Source organism: Psammomys obesus, unplaced genomic scaffold, assembly GCF_907164565.1.
Source record: "Psammomys obesus unplaced genomic scaffold, mPsaObe1.curated_primary_1811, whole genome shotgun sequence".
NCBI lineage: Eukaryota > Metazoa > Chordata > Mammalia > Rodentia > Muridae > Psammomys > Psammomys obesus.
In genome coordinates, this window is record NW_026596046.1 from 32,691,758 (window position 1) to 32,717,921 (window position 26,164).

General features: G+C 39.5%; 1 protein-coding gene across 5 annotated transcripts in view; it reads left to right on the plus strand.

Annotated features, from left to right (window-relative positions):
- Pak1 (p21 (RAC1) activated kinase 1) overlaps window positions 1-22,803 on the plus strand; it is a 126,599-nt gene extending 103,796 nt beyond the window's left edge. For all 5 annotated transcript variants that reach the window (XM_055623176.1, XM_055623178.1, XM_055623177.1 and 2 more), the window contains exons 9-15: window positions 2,253-2,301; window positions 8,843-8,955; window positions 10,764-10,881; window positions 13,972-14,071; window positions 15,317-15,513; window positions 18,356-18,493; window positions 21,512-22,803. In XM_055623176.1, coding sequence (XP_055479151.1) covers window positions 2,253-2,301; window positions 8,843-8,955; window positions 10,764-10,881; window positions 13,972-14,071; window positions 15,317-15,513; window positions 18,356-18,493; window positions 21,512-21,598 — 802 coding nt within the window. In that variant the 3' untranslated portion in view covers window positions 21,599-22,803. The remainder of the gene's footprint in view (window positions 1-2,252; window positions 2,302-8,842; window positions 8,956-10,763; window positions 10,882-13,971; window positions 14,072-15,316; window positions 15,514-18,355; window positions 18,494-21,511) is intronic.
- The last annotated feature ends 3,361 nt before the right edge of the window (window positions 22,804-26,164 follow it).

Consider the following 26,164-nt stretch of genomic DNA (forward strand, 5'->3'; position numbering starts at 1 on the left):
ATTAAATTAAGAATGTAGCAAAAAAGGTACATGGACAAATTTTAGCAAATCAGATTCCTTCTCTGAATTTGAGTTTCCTTATCTGTACATTTGAAGGAGCATTTCTCCTCCAAAACATGCCTTCAAAACACAGATGTACGATATCTATGAAATGTGATCTGCTTTATTTAATAGGTCTACTAAGGCTAAGGCAAGAATGGCGTATTTGTCAAACCTCTATATTTATTGCTGTATTTCATAACTTAAACATTTTAAATGCCACACCAGTTTGATGAATTAGTACTGTTAAAATTTTGGCTCATTTCCCTGCCCCTCCCGTTAAAGATCTAAAGACTGTTAAGCTGCCTGATCTTATGTGGGTCTCCTTGAGATAGAAATATTAGAATAACTTTAATATGTTTGCACTTTAAGGATGGCATGGATGGCATATATATACATATATATTAGTAGCTGGAGAGATGACTCAGAGGTTAAGAGCATTTTTTGTTCTCGCAGAAGGCGGGGTTTGGTTCTTATCACCCACAAGGTGGCTTACAACCACCCATAATTCCAGTGTCAGGACGTCCCATTCCTGCTTCTGACCTCGGGCCCCAGGCATGCACACATGGTGCACAAAGATACATGTAGACAAATAGTTACGCATATAAAGTCTGAAAAAACGTTTTAAAAAGAGGGTGTCTATTGCTAGGTATACAGAGGGCTATGATAGGAAGATGGACACGCATTCTGTCACTAAAGATCTCTTGGCAAAGATGACCAGGCAGTGAAGAAATAACTCCCAGTGAACATACCCACTCCTCATTTGATAGCCAGTATCATACAATTACACTTTGCACGCAGGTAGCTGGGCTGTCAAAGAGTGGTATTTAGTTTCTCCCTGGAGGGCACAGAGCCAACTGACCTTTCCTCTGGAATTGACCTAATTGCGGTAAGAAGTATTAACTTTAGGATTTGCTGAACACTGCATATAGAAAACCAGAATTCAAAATATCTACAATTTGTACTATATATCTATATATGTTTGAATATGGTATGTATAACTATAAATATATGTTGAAAATTACATAGACATATACAGGATTTTGTGGTTTTAGGCATACGATAGATAGGATTACTTTTCTAGCATTATTTTCAGTATCCCTTTTACTCTTTGTGAAACCCTTTCACATCTTTTTTACTTTGCCCATCTCTTTGTTTGAGTGTGTGTATAAATAACTACATGTTCATATGTCTGTCATGGAGCTATTTTTACTTTTAGGGTGAAGTGGAAATAATATCAGATTTTTCTGAAAGTGTATGTATTTGGAAAACTGTGTGCAGTATCAGTATCGTTTTATTTTTTAAAAAACTGAAAATGCATTTCATTCAAACCATAGAAAATGAAGCTTTTTTGATCGTTGTGATTGAAATGTGTGATTCTAAAGTGTCAGACTATCCTATAATAAGAAGAGGGACTTCAGAATTATTTTAGGCTATTCAATATGGGTTGACCAATTTTTCATAGTTCTTAAAAATTAGTTACATTTTTAAAGGTTAATTGTGAAATAGAATCTCAAAAGGTGAATATCAGTCCTTGCAGCCCAGTCCTCCTTTGTTTTGGAGGGGGAGAGAGGTCTTGCCCATACCCCTGCCTTGGCTTAGTGAGTTGCAGGCTTACAGGCCGATGCTGCAGCAGGCTGTAGTTGTAATGTAAATATTAATCAAAGGTAACATGTAAGTATATTGCTCTGTGAATTAAAAAATAAATATATGAACCCAGGACAGTAAAGAGAACATTACATATTTTAATAAATAATACGAGTTATTGTCATCTCATTCTGAAATTCTCCTTGGGCCCCTTTCCCATCCCCTCACTCCCAGTTGAAACTATAGAAAATGAAAGCAAGTGCCCAAAGGGAGTAGAGAAGAGTAGGGCAAGCAGTTGTAAGAAATAAATGTCTCTGACAGTTTTGTATTTATAGACTTAGCCTAGTGCTTAGCATGAACTAAACTCTTACATATGCATGTAAGTACAGCTCAGTCAAAACTTGCTTAAGATGAGACAAAGTAAAAGTTCTGGAGTGATTAAAGCCTTCATCCTTTACTACCATACACTATCTTTCAAACGTGACAGTCAGAGGGCTGTGGAGGGCGGAGTTATTTCTTTATGTTTTTGTTAACATATTTACCACGTTGTGTGTAGAGCTGCATAAGCATATGCTACATCACTGAACACCTGTGCTTGTTTTCCTCCCTCTCCTATGTTTTTTCAGCGCTTCAGGCACGGTGTATACTGCAATGGATGTGGCCACAGGGCAGGAGGTAAGTGTTCATCACCAACTGGCGCACTTCTACTCCTACAGTTTTTTATTTGTTTGTTTGTTTAATTTGAAGTTAAATTTATCCCCTTCTTTATTCGTTCCTTTCTATTTTGGCTCAATGGGTCAGTTTTAGTTTCTTCTTGTACCCGGTTAGAACCAAATAGGAGACCTATATGATAAGATTTAAAAACTTTGGCAAAAGCTACCAAAGCTCAAGTATGGAGAAAGGAAAAATAGACCAAGTAATGCAGGAGGTGGTTGTGTAATTCCAGGTGATAGATGATGATATAGAGGAGGTACCTCTTTGTCCTTACTTTATTAGGCCATGAGAATGATGACCTTATTGCTAAAGCCCACTGACCCAAAATCAGCAAAAGGACTCCATGAAGGCAATATCAGGTGATTGGCAGTTCTTTGCAGACTGTGCTTGGTTGGCTACAAAACAGGACTGCTGATGGGCAGGCTATAGTTGGTAGTTACCTAAGAGAAAGTCTTAGTTACAAGAGTATCAGAACTCAAAAATTCAGTGAGGAGCCTCCTCTTTGAGTGAAAATAGAGTTTTGTTTTTCTGAGAGAGGCTGCTAGGATCTATTTGTACATTTTTGATTATCAAAATCTGGTATCTGTTCAGGGAAAGCACATATTTTATTAGGTTGTTAGCTTTTTACAAGCATAGAAGCCAAATATTGCTGTTCTGTGAGAGCAAGTCAGTTTTTAAAATCACCAATATGGGAGCTGGAGCAATGGCTCAGAAGTTCAGAGCACTTGCTGCTCTTGCAAAGGGCTCAAGTTCAGTTCCCAGTACCTCATATGGGTGGCTCAGAGCATCCTGTGCATCCCTCAGGGAGGAAAGGCAGGCAGATCTCTGTGGGTTCAAGGCCAGGCTGGTCTACAGAGCAAGTCCAGGACAGCCAGGGCTACACAGAGAAACCCCGTCTTAAAACAAAACAAAAACAAAAAACAACAACAAAAGGACATCCTCTATCTCTAGGGGATCCAACACCTTCTTCTGGTCTTAGCAGAAACTACACGCATATGTACAAACCCCACACAGACACAAACATAATACACATAATTAAAAAATAAAATCTTAAGAGGTAAATAAAATTGTTATTATACTTAAGAATTTATTAAGAATTCAAAGACATGGATACTTGCCTGAAGTTATTTCTGTTACAGACCTCTTTTTGCCTGAATGATCAGGCAGAAGTGATCAGGTTAGAATCTTTTGGTTTTCAGTCCTGTGTATTTTGGGCTGCAGAGTCAAAGCAAAGCTAAGGATAGATATTAATGACTCTCTCTTGCCATGTTTCTAGCCTAGTAACCCCTGATGGGAGGCAGACAGGGGATGAGTGGTTCCTGGAAATCCTGGCGATGCCTGTGTGAGAAGTGGGCCAAAGGAAAGAAACTTGATTTTGCTGTGTGCTTGTCTTGTGGTTACAAAACTGTGAATGAAAGCAAATCCATTAGAGTGGCTAATGCAGTGTGGTCAGGAAGGCCTCACTTCCTGCCCAAGGGAGTAGAAATCGGTAGTAAGGCTAGCGTGGTGCTCTTAAGTCTTTGTGAATGATTACGGGGGCATTATCCAGCTGGAAGAGGGAATTTTTTTGTCTGTCACGTATAGATAGGTTAGCATAGTCAGTGCCGGGAAATCTTGCCATTAGAGATCAATCACTTCTCAAGCTTGTTTTTAAAGGTAATCTGTATAGTAGAATATACCAGAAGAACTTCTGGAGTCATAGTGATCTGAGAGCATTGATTAGGATCATAGGTTGTTTTCTTACATGTCTTTAGCTTCAATGTCTGTACCTAAAAATGTAACACATTACTTTGAAGGGTTTGGGTTAGATAAGGTAAATACAGCAGGTAGTCCTGTCATTATTCTTGCTGTTCTGTGCCAGGTGCTTACCAGATGCACTACTGCTATGCATATCATATTCATTGTTGGCTTCCTTTGTTACTTAAATCTTTTACTTACATATTTTAAGTAGAAGTAACATGTTACCTATTTCTTTTAGTATTCAAAACATGTTTTGAGTAGGTTATTTTCCTCTTTAAATTTTTTATTAATTATAGTTTATTTACTTTGTATCCTCCCTGTAGCTCCCTCCCTCCCCTCCCAATTCCACCCTCTCTTCCCTTTCTCCACCCATGCCCATCCCCAAGTCCACTGATAGGAGAGGTCTTTCTCTCCTTCCTTTTGAGCCTAGTCTATCAGGTTTCATCAGGAGTGGCTGCCTTGTCTTCCTCTGTGGCCTGGTAAGGCTGCTTCCCCCTCAGGGGGAGGTGATGAAAAAGCAGGTCGATCAGTTCATGTCAAAGACAGTCCCTGTTCCCATTACTATGGAACCCACTTAGATACTGAACTGCCATGGGCTACATCTGTGCAGGGGTTCTAGGTATCTCCATGAATGGGACACAGAAAAGACCACTGGGCCCAGATTTTTTAGTTCTATTGCTCTCCTTGTGGAGCTCCTGTCCTCTCCCAGGTCTTTCCATCTCCTCCTCCTTTCATAAGATTCCCTGCACTCTGCCCAAAGTTTGGCTGTGAGTCTCAGCGTCTGCCTTGATACCTTGTAGCTAAAATCTGTACACCTAAAGAAACTAATCAAGAAGGAGGACTCTGGCTAAGATGCTCAATCCCCATTCAGAAAGGCAAAGAGGATGGACATCAGAAAAGGGTTGTTTATTTTCAATGTAGTAATAAGGGCACTTAGGTTCAGCAAACTGGTGATTCAAATTTAGAAAATAATGGTCAGTCCTAAAGCTTAGATCATTTAGATTCAAGTCCAGTTATTTTTAAAGGAATGGTATTATCTATTCTGGATGGATGGAGTTTGATTAGGTAAAGGCATTTAGGATTACAGAGCCCGTGAGTAGTGACGAAAGGGACTCTCACTATCCTGCCTTAGCCTCTGCTTGCCTTCTCCCTTGCTGCTCTTCTGATGACCTTTGGAGGTCCACAAGTACTATGTAGAGCTCCAAGGTGTGTCATCCTCCAGGGTGGCCTGAGGAGCTCCACAGGGACTTGTAAGGCCCCAGTCCTAGCCATAGAGGCTTACTTAATATCCATAGTCAGTGAATGTGTAGCTTCTCAGCTATTAGGAAAGGTACTCCTTGGCCATTATAGAAAACTTCAGTGAGGCCTAGAGGCCTGACTGGCTAGGATACGCATTTCCAAACAACTCATTCCAGGTTAGAAATGGAAGAAGTCAAAATGGTTATTAAAATCATTTTTACTTACCTGTGTGAGAGAAATAAAGTATGTCTGAGAGAGAGTGTGAGGAGGAGGAGGAGAAAGAAGAGAGTGTGCATATATCCATGATGACCATGTCTACATGTGAGGAGTTCAGAGAATAACTGGCGAGAGAGTTCTTTCCTTCTGTCATGTGTGTTGCAGGTATCAACTTTAGGTTTTTGGGTTTGGCTGCAAGAACCTTGATCCACTGAACCATCTTGATGGCCCGTAGAATTATTTTTATTCTTAATAATTAACTGAGTCTGTTCAGAGGACTATGTTGACTTGAAGTAACATTTGACTTAAAAATGTTTGCATCATCCATTTTAAAAATGTTTTTCTTATTTTCACATGTATAGGCATTTTCTCTGCATGTATGTCTATGTACCTTGTGTATGCCCAAGGAGGTCAGAAAGCATCAGGTCACTTGAGCCTGGGCTTAGACAGTTATGAGCTGCTATGTGGGTGGCTGGGAATTGAACCTGGCCTTCAGTGCTCTTAACCCTTGAGCCATCTCAGGGTGCAAGGGTTACCAGCCTGCATCATTCATGCTTATTACTGCTTCTAGAAAGAAGTTCTATTAGATGTTCACATTCTTGTCCATTAAACGAGAAAAAAAAAAATACTATTTCTAAGGAATGAATGTTACCCTATGGGATGTAGTAGTGGTGTGTGTGTGTGTGTTTAAAACTATTTATCAACTTATGGTTTTTCTTTTTGTCTTAGAACCAGTTGTGTTTTTTGAGCACTGGGCTTGATGTTGGGGATTTGAGGCTTTTATGCTCTGAAATGTCTAAATACATTCACACACACACACACACACACACACACACACACACACACACACACCCCTCTGATTCTTGATACACAGTAGTGGGGATAAAGTGATCGTACAGGACTTTCCAAAAAGGGAAAAACAAACAAACAAAGAAGTACATTAAGTATAAGAATGAAGTTTCCTGGGCTGGAGAGATGGCTCAGAAGCTAGGAGCACTGTCTGCTCTTCCAGAGGTCCTAAGTTCAATTCCCAGCAACCACATGATGGCTCATAACCATCTGTAATGAAATCTGATGCCTTTTTCTGAAGTGCAGGTGTGCATGAAAGCAGAACACCATATACATAATGAATAAATGAGTAAAAGAATGAAGTTTCCTTTCCCCTGATACAAAGTTTTTGAATGTATAAAAGTGAAACAGAACAGGACAGGAGCCTACCACAGAGGACCTCTGAAAGGTTCTACCCTGTAGGGTATCGAGGCAGATGCTGAGACTCATAGCCAAACTTTGGGCAGAGTTCAGGGAATCTTATGAAAGAAGGGGGAGCTAGAAAGACCTAGAGAGGACAGGAGCTCCACAAGGAGAGCAACATATCCAAAAAGTCTAGACACAGGGGTCTTTTCTGAGACTGATACTCCAGCCAGGGACTATTCATGGAGATAACCTAGAACCCCTGCACACAGGTAGCCTATGGCAGTTCAGTATCCAAGTGGGTTCCATAGTAATGGGGACAGGGACTGTCTCTGACAGGAACTGATTGGCCTGCTCTTTGATCACTTGCCCCTAAGGGGGGAACAGCCTTACCAGGCCACAGAAGAAGACAATGCAGCCAATCCTGGTGAGACCTGATAGACTAGGATCAGAGGGAAGGGGAGGAGGACCTCCCTTATCAGTGGACTGGGAAAGGAACATGGGTGGGGAAGAGGGAGGGTGGGATTTCGAGGAGAAGAAGGTTGGAGGTACAGGGGGGATACAAAGTGAATAAACTGTAATTAATAAAAACAAAAATAATTAAATTTTAAAAAAGTCAAACAGTATTCGAGAAGGAGGTGATCTTAAAGGCAGAGAGAACATGGAACATAAATATAGTACAGTGGTAAGTATTATTGAGAAATTTTAATGTCAAAACAATGAATATTTCTAGGTAAACAAGAGCCATTTTGCATTTAGTTGGAGAGCATTATCCAGTGTGTACGTCTTACATTAGCAGAATAAATAAAGCAAAGTAGCTTTTATATGTATGTGTGCAGGCCTCTGCACTGTAGGTAGGTCAGAGGAAAACTTGCCAGACTTGGTTCTCCTCATCTACGAAATGGATCCCATTACCTTCTGACCCAAAATGAAAATAGCCTTTGAATCTGACTTTACTTCTGAATTACCATCCATGTATACAAGTCATGCATCCTCTTTGAACACAATTTTCTCACTTGTTGAAAAAGTTACATATAAGCTACCTCTGAGGATTAAATGAGATAACAGATTTGGCTAGGTGTGGTAGCACATGCCTTTTAAGTCCAGTATTTGGAGGCAGGGGCTGATAGATCACTATGGGTTCAAGGCCAGCCTTGTCTGCCTAGTGAGTTCCAGGCAAGTCAGAGTCAGGACTACATAGTGAGACCATGTCTCAAAAACAAAAAGGAAGGAAGGGAGAAAGAAAAGAAAGCAGAATAAATTTGTGAACACTTGAGAAGAGTACCTAATACCTAGGCATCTAAAGTATATCTTACTATTTATATTATGTAGGATTTTTTTTAATTTATAGAAACAAAAAGCCAGTGAAGCCCCTTTTCACATATAAGCATTAGGAATCTTGTCTCCTTTCTTAATCTTTCTTAACCTGGTAATTTCTGATTTAACTTTACATGCCCTGTGTGGAGGGGGGGGGGTTAATATGCAGGTAAGTAGAGGTGCCCACAGAGGTCAGAGCAGGCCATCAGAACCCCTGAAGCTGGAGTTACAGGCAAGGTTGTGAGCTGCCCAGTGTGAGTGCTGGGAACTGAACTTTGCAAGAGAAGTGTATGTTCTTAACTGCTAAACCATCTTTCCAGCCCTATTTTTAAAACATTTTATTAACTTCTTTGAGTGCCTTGTAGTTTCCTTTTTTGTTATTTCCATTTTTAAAAGACAGTCTAACTATGGTCACTAATGTACAATTCTCCTATCTCAGCCTATTGGATGCTAGGATAATAGGTAGTACCAACTATCTAGGATTTTTTTAAGCTTTTTTTTTTTAACGTTGCAGTATCAGATTTTGCTGTATATCAGACTATTACAAAAGCTTATTTTCAGTAGGTTTAGAGTGGCGTCTGAGGACATTTGTTTCCAGCAATCTTTGAGATGATGTTAAATGCCACTGGCAGAGAGACTCACTTTGAAAACCATTTAACATTGATAAGTTATGAATTACTTTAGTGCTAAGGCCATGCCTTACTCACAGTTGTTTCCTTAGTACTAAGGTCTGGAGCTAAACCTGTGCTCAGTCAATTTTGTGTGATCCTTGGTGTACGTTATTGTGTTGTTATTCCAGGTGGCCATCAAACAGATGAATCTTCAGCAGCAGCCGAAGAAAGAGCTGATTATTAACGAGATCCTGGTCATGAGGGAAAACAAAAACCCAAATATTGTGAATTACCTGGACAGGTATGGAGAGGGTGGGCCATGTCACAGAAGTTCCAGGCCTTTGGGGCCTAAGTGTTAGAGATGATGAAGGCAGCACTTGGAATTGCTTCCCTTTAACTATTTTCTGTGCTGAGCTCTGTGATTGCTAGAAATCCTTCTGAGTAATGATTAACCCTATGACCCCACAGCTTCTAACAACTGATTCTTTTACTATGATTAGGGACGTTGGCCTTTTCAGCCCCTCTACTTAATATCCTTATTTCATTATATAGTCTAAGCGTTTCCTCATCCTGTTTACCTTCCTGAATAACTCTTACTGTCCATATACTCCTAAAATGTGATGTTCACTCTGGTCTGGATGTTGTTTTGAAATCTGACCACCATGGAAAGAATGGGACTCTTTGCTTTTCTAAGTCAACAAAAGTCCATCCATCTGTCATTGTCATCATTCCCCCTGCCCCAATGCCTATTTCATTGTTAACTACTAGTAACATTGTAGTCAGCTGAAATTTATTACTGCCTCCTTGTCATATAAACTTTCATTAAACTGAAAATACTAAATATTTTAGCTTAACCAGCCTCAACCTCCTGACTGCTGGGATTAAGGCATACACTACCATTTTTTAACATGTCCTGTTTATTCTTCATTACCTTAAAAGAAAATTACTCTTGGCTATGATACAATTACTATGTAGCTCAGTGATAGAATGCTTAACCTGCATGCATGAGGCTCAGAGTTTTGTTCCTAACACCACCAGAAGAAAATTATAGAAGAACAGGATTAAAATCTTACCTTTATTTGAGATAAGTGTTAAAATTCTTTGTTTCCCCAGATAAGAGACCCATTATTAGGATCAAGAAAAGATGAGAGATCTTATACCTTAAGCCAACACATAATTTTTCTCTAGCACAGCTTCTTTGCTGAGATCTTATACCTTAAACCAACACATGGTTTTTCTCTAGCACAGCTTCTTTGCTAACACAAGTCAGTTAGCCTCTTTTTTCAGTTGTCTATAGTGAGTTAATGTTAAGTTACCTTTTTATTTAACCAATAATGGAGCCAAGAGAGCTAATCTCTGAGTCAAATTCAGTGCTAACTCAGGTTAGGCTACCAAACCACAGCCTTAGTTTATCAGAAGAGGCTAGAATCATAGAAACTCAAAGTAAAAGTCATTGTCAGCATACTGACCTTGTATACAGTCTACAGCCTTTAAAATATTTACCATCATCCTTTCACTTACATTCTATTATAGTAATACAGATTTAACATTCTTTTACTCATGGATTTTTTTTTTCAGTAAATATTGGTATATACATTATTGGACCCTGGAGCTAGGGTCTTGAACAAGATCCAGTAATTATTTTGTCATCTCAGATCTAGTAGAACTCTCAAGGAGTTCCTGATGCCCTCCCTTTTGATAGTAACATGGCTTCCAAATCCCATCCTTTTCATGTGTGTGTGTACTGCCTGGATACTTTGCAGGCATGGGAATAAAGCTAGTCTTTCTAATTTTAGGAGCTATCCTTTGGTATTGTGATAAGATGTGATTTTATATTTTAACCTAGTATCTTAGTCTTAGTGCTTGGGACTTTATAGTCCATGAATGCTTTTTTTTTTTTTTTTTTCCTGGATATATCCCTAAATGATTTAAAATTACTGATTCTGTCCTCCAAGTTTTGTTTTATCCAGAGTAAGGAATTCTAGATTCTTCAAAAGCTGGCTGAGATAGTTTCTCTTATATACTAGTCCCTAGGTTTTGAAACCCACTGCAGTGGCTTACTGTATTCTTCTGATTGTTCCTTCTTGCCCTGTACCTATTTTCCTGCAGTTACCTTGTGGGAGATGAGTTATGGGTTGTCATGGAATACTTGGCTGGAGGCTCCTTGACAGATGTGGTGACAGAAACCTGTATGGATGAAGGACAGATAGCAGCTGTGTGCCGAGAGGTAAGGCCAAGGATCAAGCAGAAAGTGACCTCCACGTTACTATCTATGAAAGTTCACACCCAAAAGAGGCTTTAGTCTGGGCTCTGTGGAAATGGGAGAAGTTAGTTCTGGGATTTATCATTCATATTGCATGCTTGTATTTTATAATTTCTATAATCATGATTTTTTTTTCTTTAAAACTAACTGTTCTGACCATGGTAGAAAAATTAGACAGTATGCAGAAATATCTATTAAATAGTCATGTATACTTTCAATGTGTAATTATAACCGTTCTTACACATAATATTTCTTTTCATCACTTTTATTTGGGCACACATTTGAACGCTTTTTTTTTCCTGCCTCCCTGCTTTGTGTACTCTGAAGGAAATAACATTGGTAAAGGTAGTGGCATACTTCAGTTAGTCAGCAATTTCTCCTTTAATTTGACTATCTATCTGAATGACACATAGAGGCAAAATTCTAGGATAAACTGACTTCAGGCAAAAAGCCTGGTGTGGTGGTATATGCCTGTGATTGCAACACTGGGAGGATCAGAAGTTCAAGATCATCTTTGATTACATAGCAAGTTCCAGGCCAGCTTGGAATACAAGAGACCCTGTTTCAAGCAAACCAATCAACAGTCGTAGCTCTAGACAAAAAAAAAAAAAAAAAAACAAGAAAAAAAGAGCATAAATACAACTCTCTTTTTTCCTCGTTGCAATTAGATACCTAGAGGTCTGTAATAATGATGCTGTAGTAAGCTTTCCAGAAGGTTCCCATGAGAAGCATTATCTATAGAGGATAGGCACATATTCACGTTTCCAAGTGAGGACAATGATGGGAATAAACAATGTTGAAGGCTGCTGTTTTGTTCTTGAGAGACTGAGACAGGATTTTCTGTATAGCTGTGGCTGTCCTGGAAGTCTCTGTGTAGACCAGGCTGCCTTCAAACTCAGAGATCTGCCTGCCTCTGCCTCCCAAGTGCTGGGATTAAAGGTATGTGCCACCATGCCTGGCCATGAGAGACTGAGGTTTTCTAATACCCAATAGCAGAAAGGTCAGGAGATTGAAGAAAGAGTGAGATAAAGAATTTTATAGGGGTGAGTGTGATTAGCGTCTGATGGTGGAAAACCTAGAGGCATATGGATGAAATTATAGAGTTGTGTATTTAGCCAATGCTAATGAGAATGAAATGCATTAACATTGTAATTTCCAGCTGGGATTCCTAGAAGTTCTGTTTCATTTGCTCTACTATTAATACAATATTTTATGACCTTTGAAAAAATAACTCTTCCAAAAAGCCCCTCATCACATTCTTCTTATAAAAATTTAATGCTACAGATATGATAGATAATTGTATGCATGTAGCTGCCCTTTGGAGGTCAAAAAACATTGTGTTATTTAATTTGTTTTCACCTCTCATCTTGAAGTGAAAGCCTGATGACCTGAGTCCAGTCCTCTGAACCCATAAACGATGGGAGAGGAACAACGCCACAGAGTTGTACTCTGACCTCCAACGTGCTCTGTGGCACACATACACATCTTATAAAATAACATCTTGACAGAAGCCCTGAGTTTGATCCCCAGAACTCTACCAATAAAACACTTGGCAAGAAAATGTAAATGTTACTTAATTAAGTGGCATTATTATTCTTAAAATATAGGAGAGATCATTATCACTTTTGAAACTACTTACTGAGACACATTTCATATGCCATATAATTCATCCTCTTGAAGTATATATAATTCACTATTTTTCAGCACACTTATGAAGTGACTGTTAGAAGAAATGGATTTTTTTTAAGCACTTGGGGGCTTGAAACTATAGATCAGCTTTGAAGAGTATCATATATGAAGCCCTGAGTTTGATCCCAAGAACTGCACCAAAGCCACAGAAAACATGGCAAAAATGTAAACATTATATAATAGGTGGTATTATCATTCTTTAATCTAATAGAGCTGCCGTCTTCTGACCTCTGCAGGCAACACGCGCACACACACACACACACACACACACACACACACACACACACACAGGATGTACATACATATACGCTACAAAACCCTCTCATAAAATAAAATACATAAATTTCTTTTAAAAAATGTTAAGATACTGCTGACTTTTAACTAAGAACTTCTTTTGTGTGTGTGTGTGTGTATGCGCGCACACATATGCAAGTATATAAATGTGTTCATGCTATGGTGAGCATGTGGAGGTCAGAGGACAGCTCCATGTGGATTCCAGGAAAATAGCTCATATCATAGTTTGGTGACAAACTGCTTTACCCACTGAGCCATCTCACTCGCCCAGAACATTTTCACTGTACATTGTAACAGCCAGTCTGTTTGACGCTCATTCTCCTAGCTAAGTATAAGTGTCTAACTTTGTGTGTATTGTTTGGGGGATCATCACAATTAGGTGGGTTTTTTTTTCTTTAATTTTTAAAATATTTTTCCCATTTCCTTTACTCGTCGTAGTCATTACTAAACCTAAAAAAAAAAATCTATCTGTGTTGGCAGTGTGGGTCAGGGAAAGAATATAAGCTTGGTAAATATGAAGCCATAGTTTCACTTCTCAGCACTGAATAAAATGATTTGTCTTTTAAATGATTTCTAAATATCCATCTGTGTATAGAACTTAAGATAAATTCAGGTGCCCACTGAATATGTGTCTTCATGCTTCATACGGATGTCAAATACAGTGTATAGACTTCCTTTCCCAAAATAACATGTTTACTAGCACTACTTCCGTGTTTCTCCTTCTTAGACATGGAAATATATTGATAGAATACTTTTGATCAAAGGGAAATTATAAGACAAAAGCAGCATGTAGTTTTAAAATTAATTACTTAAAATTTAAATTGTGTGTTTGGGGTGGGAGATTAAGTACTCAATGCCAAGAAGGTCAAAGGCATAGGATTCCTTCAAGGTGAAGTGACAGGCAGATTGTAAGCTGCCCTGATTATATAGCTGGCTTTATCTCTTTATGTGGAACAAGTTCGTTTATTCCTGGGGGCCTTATTTTCTTCTTGTTAAAATGGGGAAGCCAAATTATTGTTAGTCTTTTGTATCACATGTCTCTTTCTTCTTCTGCACATACTACTTCAACAGTGTCTGCAAGCTTTAGAGTTCCTACATTCAAACCAAGTCATTCACAGAGACATCAAGAGTGACAATATTCTCCTGGGAATGGATGGCTCTGTCAAGTTAAGTAAGTAGGAGGTTTGGGAATAACACTTCTCTATATGTGGAGCTGTGTCTCTGGCAGGATGGCTATTAAATAATAGTTACTATAATAATCGCCAGAGACCTTATTCTTTCATAAGATGTGGGATATTTATATTCTCCGTATTACAGTGTCTTCTCACTGTTTTTCAATTTTTTTACTCATTATACTCCCCCACCCAATGTCTACTTCTGTGATTCTCTGATAGGCACTGAGGGTATATTTTACTACCTTTCAAGAAATTTCCAGTCTAGTATGAGAGACATAATGAATTAGAAAAAGGCATTATGTAACTGCACTCATTCCGTTATTTATCCAGCAACCATTTGCTGAATATCTAATGCATGCCAGTCCTTTTGAGGTACAGAGAAGGTCTTCACTATCAAGACTCTCCCAGTTTAAATAAGTCTGTGGTTTTAGTGTAATGTGGAAGAACTGCGGGTAGTGTTCGTATGAAGGTGTGAAACCAGTTGCCTAGACAAACAGGCTGTGTCATGAGTCACGAGTGGGCAGACAGGTTATAAGAAGACTCTGTTGGCACACAGCGAGGGGCGGATAAAAGTAGGGCCATTCTTTGATCACCCCCGCAGGGGGTGGTACAGCCTTACCAGGCCACAGAGGAGGACATTGCAGCTAGTCCTGATGAGACCTGATAGGCTAGGGTCAGGTAGAAGGGGAGGAGGACCTCCCTTATCAGTGGACTTGGAGAGGAGCATGGAAGGAGAAGGGGGGGCGGGATTAGGATGGACGAGGGAGAGGGCTACAGCTGGGATACAAAGTGAATAAATTGTAAAAAAAAAAAAAAAATAAATAATAAAAATTTAAATTAAAAAAGTAAGTCCATATTTAAGTCTTGGTGGTTGGGGTTTAACTGAGGGACTTATGTCCAGAGGATAATGGAATGTGTTAATTACAAGATTCTGAGTTATGGGATTTTTTTTTTTTTTTTTTTTTAATGCAGAAAGGGCCAAGCATTTAGGGCCAGAATGGCGTGCTGGACTTTGATGCCTTGACTGTTTGGTTTGAGGAGAATGCAAGAAGCTACAGATGTTGTTCTTAATAGTCCTACTACTTTTCTTCATGGTTGAAAGAGGAGTAGACTAGTAGCAGTCAAATGACTCCCGCTTTGGTGAGACAGAGAGTGCAGAGGTCAGAGCTTGATGTCCATGTAGGTACACAGTACTCACTGATGTACTGTCCTAAGTGTGTCTTTCTTCTCCCCCTTTCTAGCTGATTTTGGATTCTGTGCACAGATAACTCCAGAGCAGAGCAAAAGAAGCACCATGGTGGGAACTCCATATTGGATGGCACCTGAAGTTGTGACACGGAAGGCCTATGGACCCAAGGTTGACATCTGGTCCCTGGGTATCATGGCAATTGAAATGATTGAGGGGGAGCCCCCATACCTTAATGAAAACCCTTTGAGAGTAAGTGTACCCATCTTCTTTCAGATTATTTGGGCTGCTATCTCTAATCCCAGAAAATTGGACTCAGGCTCTTCTCTCTGTGTATATACCTGGGCATAGTAATACATTCTTATAATCCTAGATTAATAGGACTGGGATAAGAAGATTGCCAGTTGAGGCAAACTTGCCTCAAAACATAAAAACAATGGATATAGTGAGATGACTCAGTGAGTTAAGGATCTTACTGCTAAGCCTGACGAGTTTAATCCCTGAAAACAAGGTGAAAAGAGAGAACCAAGTGTTGTAGCTTGTCCTCTGATATGTGATACACACGTGCCCACATACATACATACAATACATACATACATATATACATACATACATACATACACCCAAAGTCTAGATACTGTTGAATTTAAAATACAAATGATTATAAAATATAAAATGATCTTGGACTATAGCTCAATTTTAGAGCTTAGTCCTTGCATTGAGGGGTCAGGGGAGGAAGGAAGGGCTAAGTTCCTATAAATACAAGAAATGTCCTTATAATAATACGAAATTATTGTATAGTAACAGATGGTAACTGCTGTGAAAAAATAATGCAGAAAAAGAGCGACTGAAAGAGTAATAGTGAAGGGTTTACTTAGAGGAAAGTTTTCTCTTATTAGTTATTTCAGCAAAAAAACATGAAGAAACTAAAGGAGTAAGCCATGAAATTTAGTCTCGTGCAATTGTTTCTAGGTATTGAGAATTTGATTTGATTTGTGTTTTTTGTGCTCCAAGGAAAATCAAGGAGACTATTTTCCTGGAAGGAGTGAGGAGAAAGTAGCTAGAATAAGGGGTAAGAGAGGGCCAGCCACTAAGTTTTATAGGCCAGTATGAGAACTTGGCTTTTATTTTGCAGCATTAGAAAGGATTTCCACCTAGATAATAGTAAGAGGATACAGTTTGTGTTTGAAATGAGTCATGTCAGTTGCTTTAGGAAATAGTGAGAACTGATGTAATTAATAGTTCAGACAAGAGTGGTAGCGTGGGTGGCACTGGCGTGCAGGCGAGAAGTAGACTTGCAGGGTATCTCAAAGGACCAGCAAACAGGACGCATTAGACAGTAAAGAAAGTGCCTCAGCACTCACTAAAGCCCGAATTGCTGAGAAATTCAGTTGCCTTTTGCATTAGTTACTTTTTTGCTGCTGTGAGTAAAGTACTGTGACCAATGCAATTTACAGAAGAAAAGAGTTTATTTGTGCTTATGGTTCCAAGGGGTGAGAGTTCATGATAGTAGGGAAGTAGCAGGTATTCAGTAGGAATAGATGCTAAGAGCTCCTATCTTGAACAACACATGAACCAGAGAGAACAAACTCATAGGGAAAGACCTTAAGCTCTGAAACTACACCCCCAATGACATATTTCCTCCAAAAAGGCCTTGATGGCCAGTCAGTGGAGTGATGGGAATAGATGCCTAACTTGAATAAACCCAGAAGAGCAGGAAAGGAGGAAATTTATATAGCATTTATAAATTATTTTTCTCCTCTTATATGAGCTTTGTTATGAAGGGTGACTGAGAAGTGGAACAGTATCTTGCAGAGTTGAGAAGGGGTAAGCCAAAAGTTGTATGTTAGCTCTTGGAAATGAATTAGGGTAATAGAGGAAAGCAGAGTCTACAATAAAGATGCAACGAAGTTGGTGATTTTGATTGTGGACAAACTCGAAGTTATTTTGATTGCTTTTATTTTCTCATTTAATTCATCCTCCCATCTAGTGCAGGAATTCCCCTGTAAAGGATATCTATCTGCCCTTAACTACATTCTCATACCCCTCTTGGATAGTTCCAGTTGCTGGAAAATGCTTTGTTACCTCAAAATGAAAATTTCTTCTCTAGTTTCTACCCTTTGGTCCCAGCCTTGCTCTCTAACTCCACGTATAACACCTCCTCCTCTGCCTCAGATAGGCATGTGATCAGTGTGGTGTAATGGAAGTGAGACTGGGATTAGAGTCCGCACATGAACTCAGAACAGTAAGCGCAACTGGTATATAGTCTTATGTGTGAAATTGGGATAATCATCTTTGCCCTGCCTCTTACTCAGTTACTGTGGTCACAAAAAGTGAGACAGTGCAGCCAGGTATGGTACATGCCTTTAATTCCAGCAGTAGGAGGCAGAGGCAGAGGCAGGCAAATCTCTGAGTTCAAGGCCAGCCTGATCTACAGAGTCTTTTTTTCAGGACAGCCAGGGCTACACAGAAACCCTCTCAAAAAACCAAAGCAATCAAAGGAACAAGAGAGAAAGGCAGACAGACAGACAGACACAGAGAGGAGAAGGAGAACCTTGTAATTAAAGAACTTAGTGTTTATAAAAGTTTACTATGTTTTTGTTTACTTCTGCCAAGAGTTGCTTCATGTTAGGGGCAGGGAAGCAGCAGAGAAACAGTTGCTGCCTAACCAAACACAACTTTTTATAGTCCTCTTGGGTGACCAAGTTCAGTGAAGGTGTCTCCCAGCAGCTCAAGAGATGTTTAACTTACCATGTTACGGGAAGAATAAACCCTTAGGTGCATAACACCTCATAAGTTCACAAGGTGCTCTCCAAATGCACTCTCTTCAAATGCACTCTCTTTTGGGTATATATAAAGCATTGTTTTATTAGCAAAGAAGTTATATGTTAGGTGCGTATATATGGTCACATGGCCTTGAAATGTTAAAGTTGATCCTTAGGCTAGTATATTCTCTCCAGGGTATCATGGCTGCCTCATTGTGTCTTAGAGCATTCAGCAACTGGGTGTATTCTTAGAGACCATGTCTTCAGAAGAAAAAAAAAAAAAAGAGCCTCAGTGAGAACTCAGCATGATTCTGCATTTGTATTGCCAGGCCTTGTACCTCATTGCTACCAATGGGACTCCAGAGCTTCAGAACCCAGAGAAACTGTCGGCAATTTTCCGGGACTTTTTGAACCGTTGTCTTGAGATGGATGTGGAGAAGAGGGGTTCAGCTAAAGAGCTGCTGCAGGTAACTGTCCTTCTGCAGGGAGACTAATTGAAGTCAGCACTAAGCAGACCTTTCTCTCTCATCGATGGGTTGCTGGTTATAGGCTTCCCTCCTACTGTCTCACTTTGTATTTCTGGCTCCTTGACCTTCATTCTTGAGCCTTTGCTTAAAGTTGTCCTTTAGTTTCTTCCTCGGTCTATTTAAACCTTGCACATTTTCCTAGGCTCAATTCACAGTCTTTTTTCTGAGCTCTTGAAGTTTTTGTTGTTGTTGTCTTTCAGACATCTTTTATTTTGCCTGAATTAATCTGTCAGAGTTTGAGTCTTAAGAAGTAGCTCCCTGAGAAGTTTTATTTTGTACAAGTTACATTTTACTGGGATGTTTACTTACCTACATTTTAAACATCTGTTTGTATTCGGTATGGGATCTGGGTTCTGCCACATATAAGCCATTATTTGTAGGATCCTTTGGGCTGAAAAGGCTCCTTAAACACATGGTACAATATAGAATCCTTTTGCCTTCCATGTGATTTGTGTGCTGGAAGCCATAGGCATTGGGAAATGTACTGATGCTATGCTAAGTCTGTGATTGTTGAAAACATTCTCAATTAGGTACCAAATTATAGCCGTTGAAAGTGCCCTCTGGAGTTTTCTTCCTAATATAGCAATGTTACTAAATAAAAGTGCATTACAGTGAGTGACTTTATCATATTACTGTACTAAACAGTAAGAACACCTGTTTTTCATAGCAAGCCTGTGAGTTACAGGATTGGTTGTTCCCAGTTTTTGCAGGTGAGGAAATTGACATGTCATGACTTTTGCGTGATTATACAGTTGGCGAGTAAAGAATACAGGGCTTCAGCCTATCTCTTTAGCTCTCATGAATATATGTTCTTGCTCACTGCTTCTAAGACTCAAAAAATGTCAGAGCTGGCCTGGAGAGATGGCTTAGCAGTTAAGAGTACTGGCTGGGGCTGGAGAGCTGGCTTAGAGGTTAAGAGCATTGTCTGTTCTTCCAGAGGTCCTGAGTTCAATTCCCAGCAACCATATGGTGGCTCATAACCATCTACTATGAAATCTGGTGTCCTCTTCTGGCCTGCAGGCACACATGCAGGCAAAACAATGTATATATAATAAATAAATAAATCTTAAAAAAAAAAAAAAAAAAGAAAGAAAGAAAAGAGTACTGGCTGCTCTTCCAGAGGTCCTGATTTCAGTTCCCAGAAACCATATGGTGGCTGACAACCGTCTACACTGGGATCTGATGCCCTCTTCTGGCATGCAGGTATACTTGAAACTAAAACACTCATTAACTAACTAACTAAAGAATTTTTTAAAAAAAATGTCAGAGTTGGAAGCTTTATAGGACTTACCTATTACTTTGTTGAGAGAAATGGAGGCTTCCTAGTTGAATATCTGATGCTGCTGTTTTTATGCTTAAGAAAGGTTAGAAAATGGGATCTCAACCCTAGCTCCTTAACTTAATAGTATTATCTGGTAAATGTTTAAAACTTAGACTTTTTTTTGGGGGGGGGAATGTTTGTTTGTTTGTTTGTTTGTTTAGACAGGGTTTCTCTGTGTGCCTTGAACTCACTCTGTAGACCAGACTGGCCTTGAACTCATAGAGATCTGCCTGCCTCTGCCTCCCTGAATGCTGGATTACAGGTGTGTACTACTGTTCCTGGTTCAACTTTTTAGTATCTTAAGTCATCTGCTTCTCCTTTGAGAATATACATTTGGACAGAAATATATAGGATGAGATGTTGGGCTTCATATCTCTAAGTGTTAGCCAACGTTATTCACAGTTCCTCTATGTATCCTGTCTTTGTCCCAATAAGAGTTGAATCAACTTTCAGCAAAGAATGTCTCTGTAGATGTCTCCATGTGTGTGTCTGTACTCATATATACTAATACTAACGGGATTATAAGAATGATAGAAGAATGAGATATGTTAAATAATTATAAACCTCACATTTGCTCACAAAAAGAAATTTAGCTCTGATCTTTATTATCAAATTGAGGAAACAGTCTATATCCTCAAGATAAATGTGTAAAAAAAAAAAAAAAAACAATCCACCAGTTTAGGTAAGAGCTCTAAGTTATATAAAAATTGTTTGCTATAATATTTTCATGTGGTATTTCTCTTAAATAATTGTTCTTTTATTGTTTATTTCATTATTTAGTTATTTAGGTTTTTTATTTTTTTGAGACAGGGTTTCTCTGTGTAGCCTTGGCTGTCCTGGACTCGCTTTGTACACCAGGCTGGCCTTGAACTCACAGAGATCCCCATGCCTCTGCCTCTGGAAGTGCTGGGATTACAGGTGTGTGCTGCTGCATCTGGCTTAAATATTTTTTTTTTTAAATTAGAAGTAGTTCACAATGTACATTCCAATGAAAATAATTTTGGAATGTACCAAACTACTGAAGTCCTTACTGAAATTCTTACCCTTGCTGGAGTCAAGGACTTAGAAGATTCTTAGTCAGGTATGGTACAGGCTTATAGCACCAGCTAATAGGCTAGGGCTGGAGTTTAGACACTAAAGAGCAGTGTCTTCCCCAGAAATAATAGCTGCTCTGTTATTATAATGGTTTAACATTATGTAGGAACAAACAAAATCATACAAAATGAACTCTTTCTGTCTCACGTCTTTCACTTGAGTGTTTAATAACCATGTCACTGTTCTGTATAGTGTCATGTGAGTAGAAAACTATTAATTCTTCCTTTGCTATTTTTACAGTTACTGTCTGTTACAAGTGAAGTGTGTATACCCAGTCAGTGAGATAGCTTACTGGGTATGAGCACCTGCTGCCAAGTCTGACAACCTGAGGACAATTTCCTTGTACCTGTAAAGAGAAGTGATTCCTGCAAATTGTCCTTTGACCTACACACACATACATACCCACACATATATAAAAAATAAATAAGTGAAATATTTTTTTTTTCCTTCAGTTTCTGGCACTGATGCCCATATTATCTTATAATGGTTACTAAGTAAGAATGTCAAGTGACAATTTTCTTTTTCCTTTTTCCTCCTTCTAGCATCAATTCCTGAAGATTGCCAAGCCCCTCTCCAGCCTCACTCCACTGATTGCTGCAGCAAAGGAGGCAACCAAGAACAATCACTGAAACCATGCTTACCCCAGCCTCATTGTGCCAAGCCTTCTATGAAATAAACACTTGTTTCGGGAACTCCGACCCCTGATGTCCTCCTCTCCTTGCCTTGCTTCTCCCATTTCCTGATCTAGTGCTCTCAGGACTTTGATTTTTAGAAACCATGTGACTAGCACTGAAGAGAGCTGCAACTGGATAACTAATCCAGCAATGGCCATTTCTAAATGGCCTTCCAATTCATGGGCATGGAGGGGTGACTGTTGAGCAAGGGTTTACCCGAATAAACCTGTTTCTACGAAACAGAATCTCAACCATCCCATTCCTTACCCCCCACAATCAGTTCTTGACTGTATAAATTTATGGTTTCATAGCATTATCAATTTGCAATCAGTTGAAATTTCTTTAGTTCTTTCTTTCTGTGACCAAATTGCCCAAACACCTCATTGTATTTGAAAACTGTAACAGCTTTGGAATGCCATCGGGCCTGATACTCTGCCAGGGACATGAAGAGGCTCTATTTCCTGAACTGTGACCTTGGTGCAGCTGATCCTGACATGGGAGAACTACCATGTTTTTCTTTGTGTGTGCTTCTAGCAGCTGTTCGGGAGAACCATGATCCAGTAGTGTTCCCTGTGCTATTTCTAGTGAAATGGTCTTAGCTATGTAGCAGCTTTTGATTCCCTGCATCCCCTAGGCTGCTGCCTGCATTCTCTCCTTATTTATAGCATTGAGAGATTTCCTAGAGCACATGCTGAGTAAGAGAAGTGTGAGAAGTCAGAGGGAAAGTGCAGCTACTTTTAGCATATGGCTGGGCTTCAGCACCTGTCCAGCTCTACTTGTGTAATATTTCAAGATCTCAGCTTCTGTTTCTACCTGGAATAAGGATCTGAAAGATGAACTCAGATTTTCTGGTAGCTTAACTATTTCAGCCAGAAGAAAAGGTCTTCAAACATGAGATGATGTGCTACTAGTGATAAGGGACCCTGTTTTTAAATGCATGACCAAGCTCTCTACAAGTGGACATGCTTACTCCAGGTGTTGGGATGTTTGCTACCTCCTGCTCTCCTTGTGGTCTTGGTTCTCCCACTGTGGTAGGATGCTTGGCCAGCATTGTGGCTTGTCATATCAGCCCCACTGACTACCTTGTCATGCTCAGAGGTCCTACTGCCTCAGCAGCACAAGTTTCTATTTCCTTCAATAAAGGAGATGAAAATATTCCACATGGAGTGTGTCTCTTTTTACCCTCCTTTTCTGGTTCACTGCCCGCCCTCCTCATGAAGTAATGATTCTCATGGACCATTTTAAAGTAAGTTGCAAATAGGATGCCGCTTTACTAGAGACTTGACCTTAGAGACTTCCATCAGTAGTCTTTTGTTTCTGTCTTAGGGATTTATTGCTGTGAAGAGACACCATGACCATGGCAACTCTTCTAAAGGAAAGCTTTTAATTGGGGCTGGCTTACGTTTCAAAGGTTTAGTCCAGTCATGGTGGGAAGCATGGCAGCACACAGGCAGACATGATGTTTTGGATAAGGAGCTAAGAGTTCTATATCTTGATTCACAGGCAGCAGAAGGAGACTGTATCACACTAGCCAGACTTTTGAGCTTGGTCTTCAAAGCCCACCTCTGGTGACCCACTTCCTCCAACAAAGCCACACCTACTCTAACAAGGCCACACCTCCTAATAGTGCCACTCCCAATTACCAAGCATTCAATGGGGTCCACTCCTATTAAACTACCGCACTTTCTAAAAACATTTTTAGTTTAGATGTGCATTAAAAGAACTTGACAAAAATAAAACAACAACAAAATATGTCGTTTAAAGAATAATTATAAACACACATGTATTTAGTGCCCATGTAAGAAGTGTAATACTTGTAGTACACTAAAACTGCCTCCATCTTGCCATTTCCTCATTCCCTTATGCCAGCCCCGACTCCAGGTGGTAACAGCTGTCATGCTTAGGTGAAATCATGTGTCTATACTTTAACAATATACAAATACATTACACAGCAGCTCGTTCTGCCAAGTTGGTTCTTTCCCCATCGGGATTGTTTTTAAGAACAATACAATTGTTTTACAAACAATACAATTGTTTGTATGTAGGTCTAGCCTAAGAACTCAGAGTCCTGAGGCTAGGCAGATCAGTATTCCATTTTAGTTAAGATAAGCATAAAGTCAACTGAGTTGAAAGAGTTAGCTCTAAGAAGACCAATGCAACAACACTTTTTGCTCAGGCTATCTGTCCTGTGTGGTCAAAGTGTTGGAGGCTGTGGCTTGTGTGATGCTTAAGAGCCCTCTCCCAGGCTCACTGGTGCGTGGTAGAATATACTTCTATTATAGAGGGCAAACATCTAGAGAGGTGGTCCTCAACCTTCTTAACACTACAACCCTCCAATACAGTTAGTTCCTCATGTTGTGACCCCCAACTATAAAATTATTTTCATTGCCACTTAATATTGTAGTTTTGCTACTGTTGTGAATAATAGTGAAAATACCCGTTTTCTGATAGTCTTAGGAAAACTGTAAAGGGTCATTTGACCCTGATTGGGTCACAACCCACAGGTTGAGAACCACTGATCTAGAAGAATCAAGTAGCATATTGTAACTGAAATCAATTCAGTGTTTCATTTTGGCTCACCCACAATGTCCTTGGATAAACTGCTGAAATCATCTTATCTTCAACTTCCAGATCTGTCAAGTATGTATAATAATAGTATCTACCTCTTAAATTTCTGAGGAAATAAAATAGTTTATGTGGAGCATTTGGTACAATCCCCCGGACATGACAAATGCAGTCCTATTTTGTAATGCTTGAAGTGACCTGGTTTGTCAGGAGACTTTATGCTAACTCTCACCCACCGGACTAAAATAAGAGCCTTACATAAGAATCTATATCTGGGAATCTAAGTTGTACTTTAACATTTGGTCAATACTGGTTTCTAATCATGAAATCAACAATCACTTAAGCACTGGTAAAAACTTGTATCTAGCTAGGTGTGGTAGTGAAGCTCTGTAATTCCAGCCCTTGGGAGATAAAACTGCAGGACAACTGCCAGGGCTGCATTATGCTATTTGTCTCAAAAACCAAACCAAAATAATAGCTTGTATATGATCAAGGCTGCTTGTCAAGACTGTTAAAAAAGCAGAAAAATAAAACCAAGCCTCTTCTTTTCCTGGTGAGTTGCTAAGTGATGAAACACCCAACGGTATTTCATATCTCTTTTAGACTTGGAGTTCAGGTTTGTTTTTTATTAGGGTTGCGTTAAAAGCAAAGGGTTGATTTTAATGTCCTTTCATTTGAAAGGAAATTGGGAGCTTGGAGAGATGGCTCAGCAGTTAAAAGCTCTTGCAGAGGACCTAACTTTGGTCCCCAGCACCCGGATCTGACTCCCTTTTTTGGTGTCTGTAGGGCCCCACATGTAGCATACACCCACACAGGCATACACATAAAAAAATAAAAGGAGATTCAGATGCCAGAAAGATGCTCAGCAGATAAAGGCATTTAGGCAGCCTGCTGATATGAGTTCCATTGCACGCGTGCGCACACACGCTCACACACGCTCACACTCACACACACACACACACACACACACACACTAAAAGGAAAAGGAATAAAAGATATTTTTCTTTTAATAGAAGGATCCCTTGTCAAACAAACCTATGCATGCTTTATAAATAAAGTACTTAACAAAAGCTTTGTCCATGTTTTGGGCTTGATGCATTGCTGCTGGATGGTTGACAAGGGTCTGGCATCAAGCCTCAGCATGCTGCCAAAAAAAAAAAAAGACATCAGAAGCTGGCACAAGACTGGTGGCATATGTACTCACAAGTGTATCCCTTTCTTCATGTCACCATTCTCATTTTGTTGATTTAGATAAATGCCAACCTTTGACTGCTAATTCATTCTTCAGGCAGCGAGTAGTAAAGCTGCTCTTAGAATAATCAAGTCAGAACTGGTGTGGTTCAATAATCAAGTTAGAACTGGTTTGGAGAATCACTGCACGGAACCACAAACTGCAGAGAGTTTAGGGAGTGGCCACAGTTTTAAAATTACCAACATTTACTTGGCTGAGAAATCTCTAATCCAAGAGGAACATCTATCACTGCAGAAGTTTAAATGTGTGCTGATGTTTGCATGTTGGTGATTATCTCTCCCAAGTGTTTGGAAGAGATAGGCCTTATAGTTGACAGAAAACTGAAAACACTTGTGCTTTCTTTAGCAGAATTTGACAAAAGAGGATAGTGTGCAGGCTGGGATATAGCTCAATGATCAAATACTTAGCAAGTGCAAGGTGCCTTGAGTTCAAGCCCCAGCATTATCAAAATAAGCACACGAACGAACAAATGAATGAAAGATGAAAAGATAATGTAACCCTGACCACTAAAAAGGTTTTTGTCTGAAGCTTTCTCATAAAAATTGTTGCGTGAAGATTCTAAAGAAGCTGGAGTTTTAAAGAAACTACTGACAGGCTTTCAGTTTTTAATTTTGAAAGAAGTAAAAGAAACAAGCAGTCTCTCCAAAGTTGGTGAGATGGCTTGCCATACATCTTGAGAACTTCAGTTTAATCCCTGAAACGCA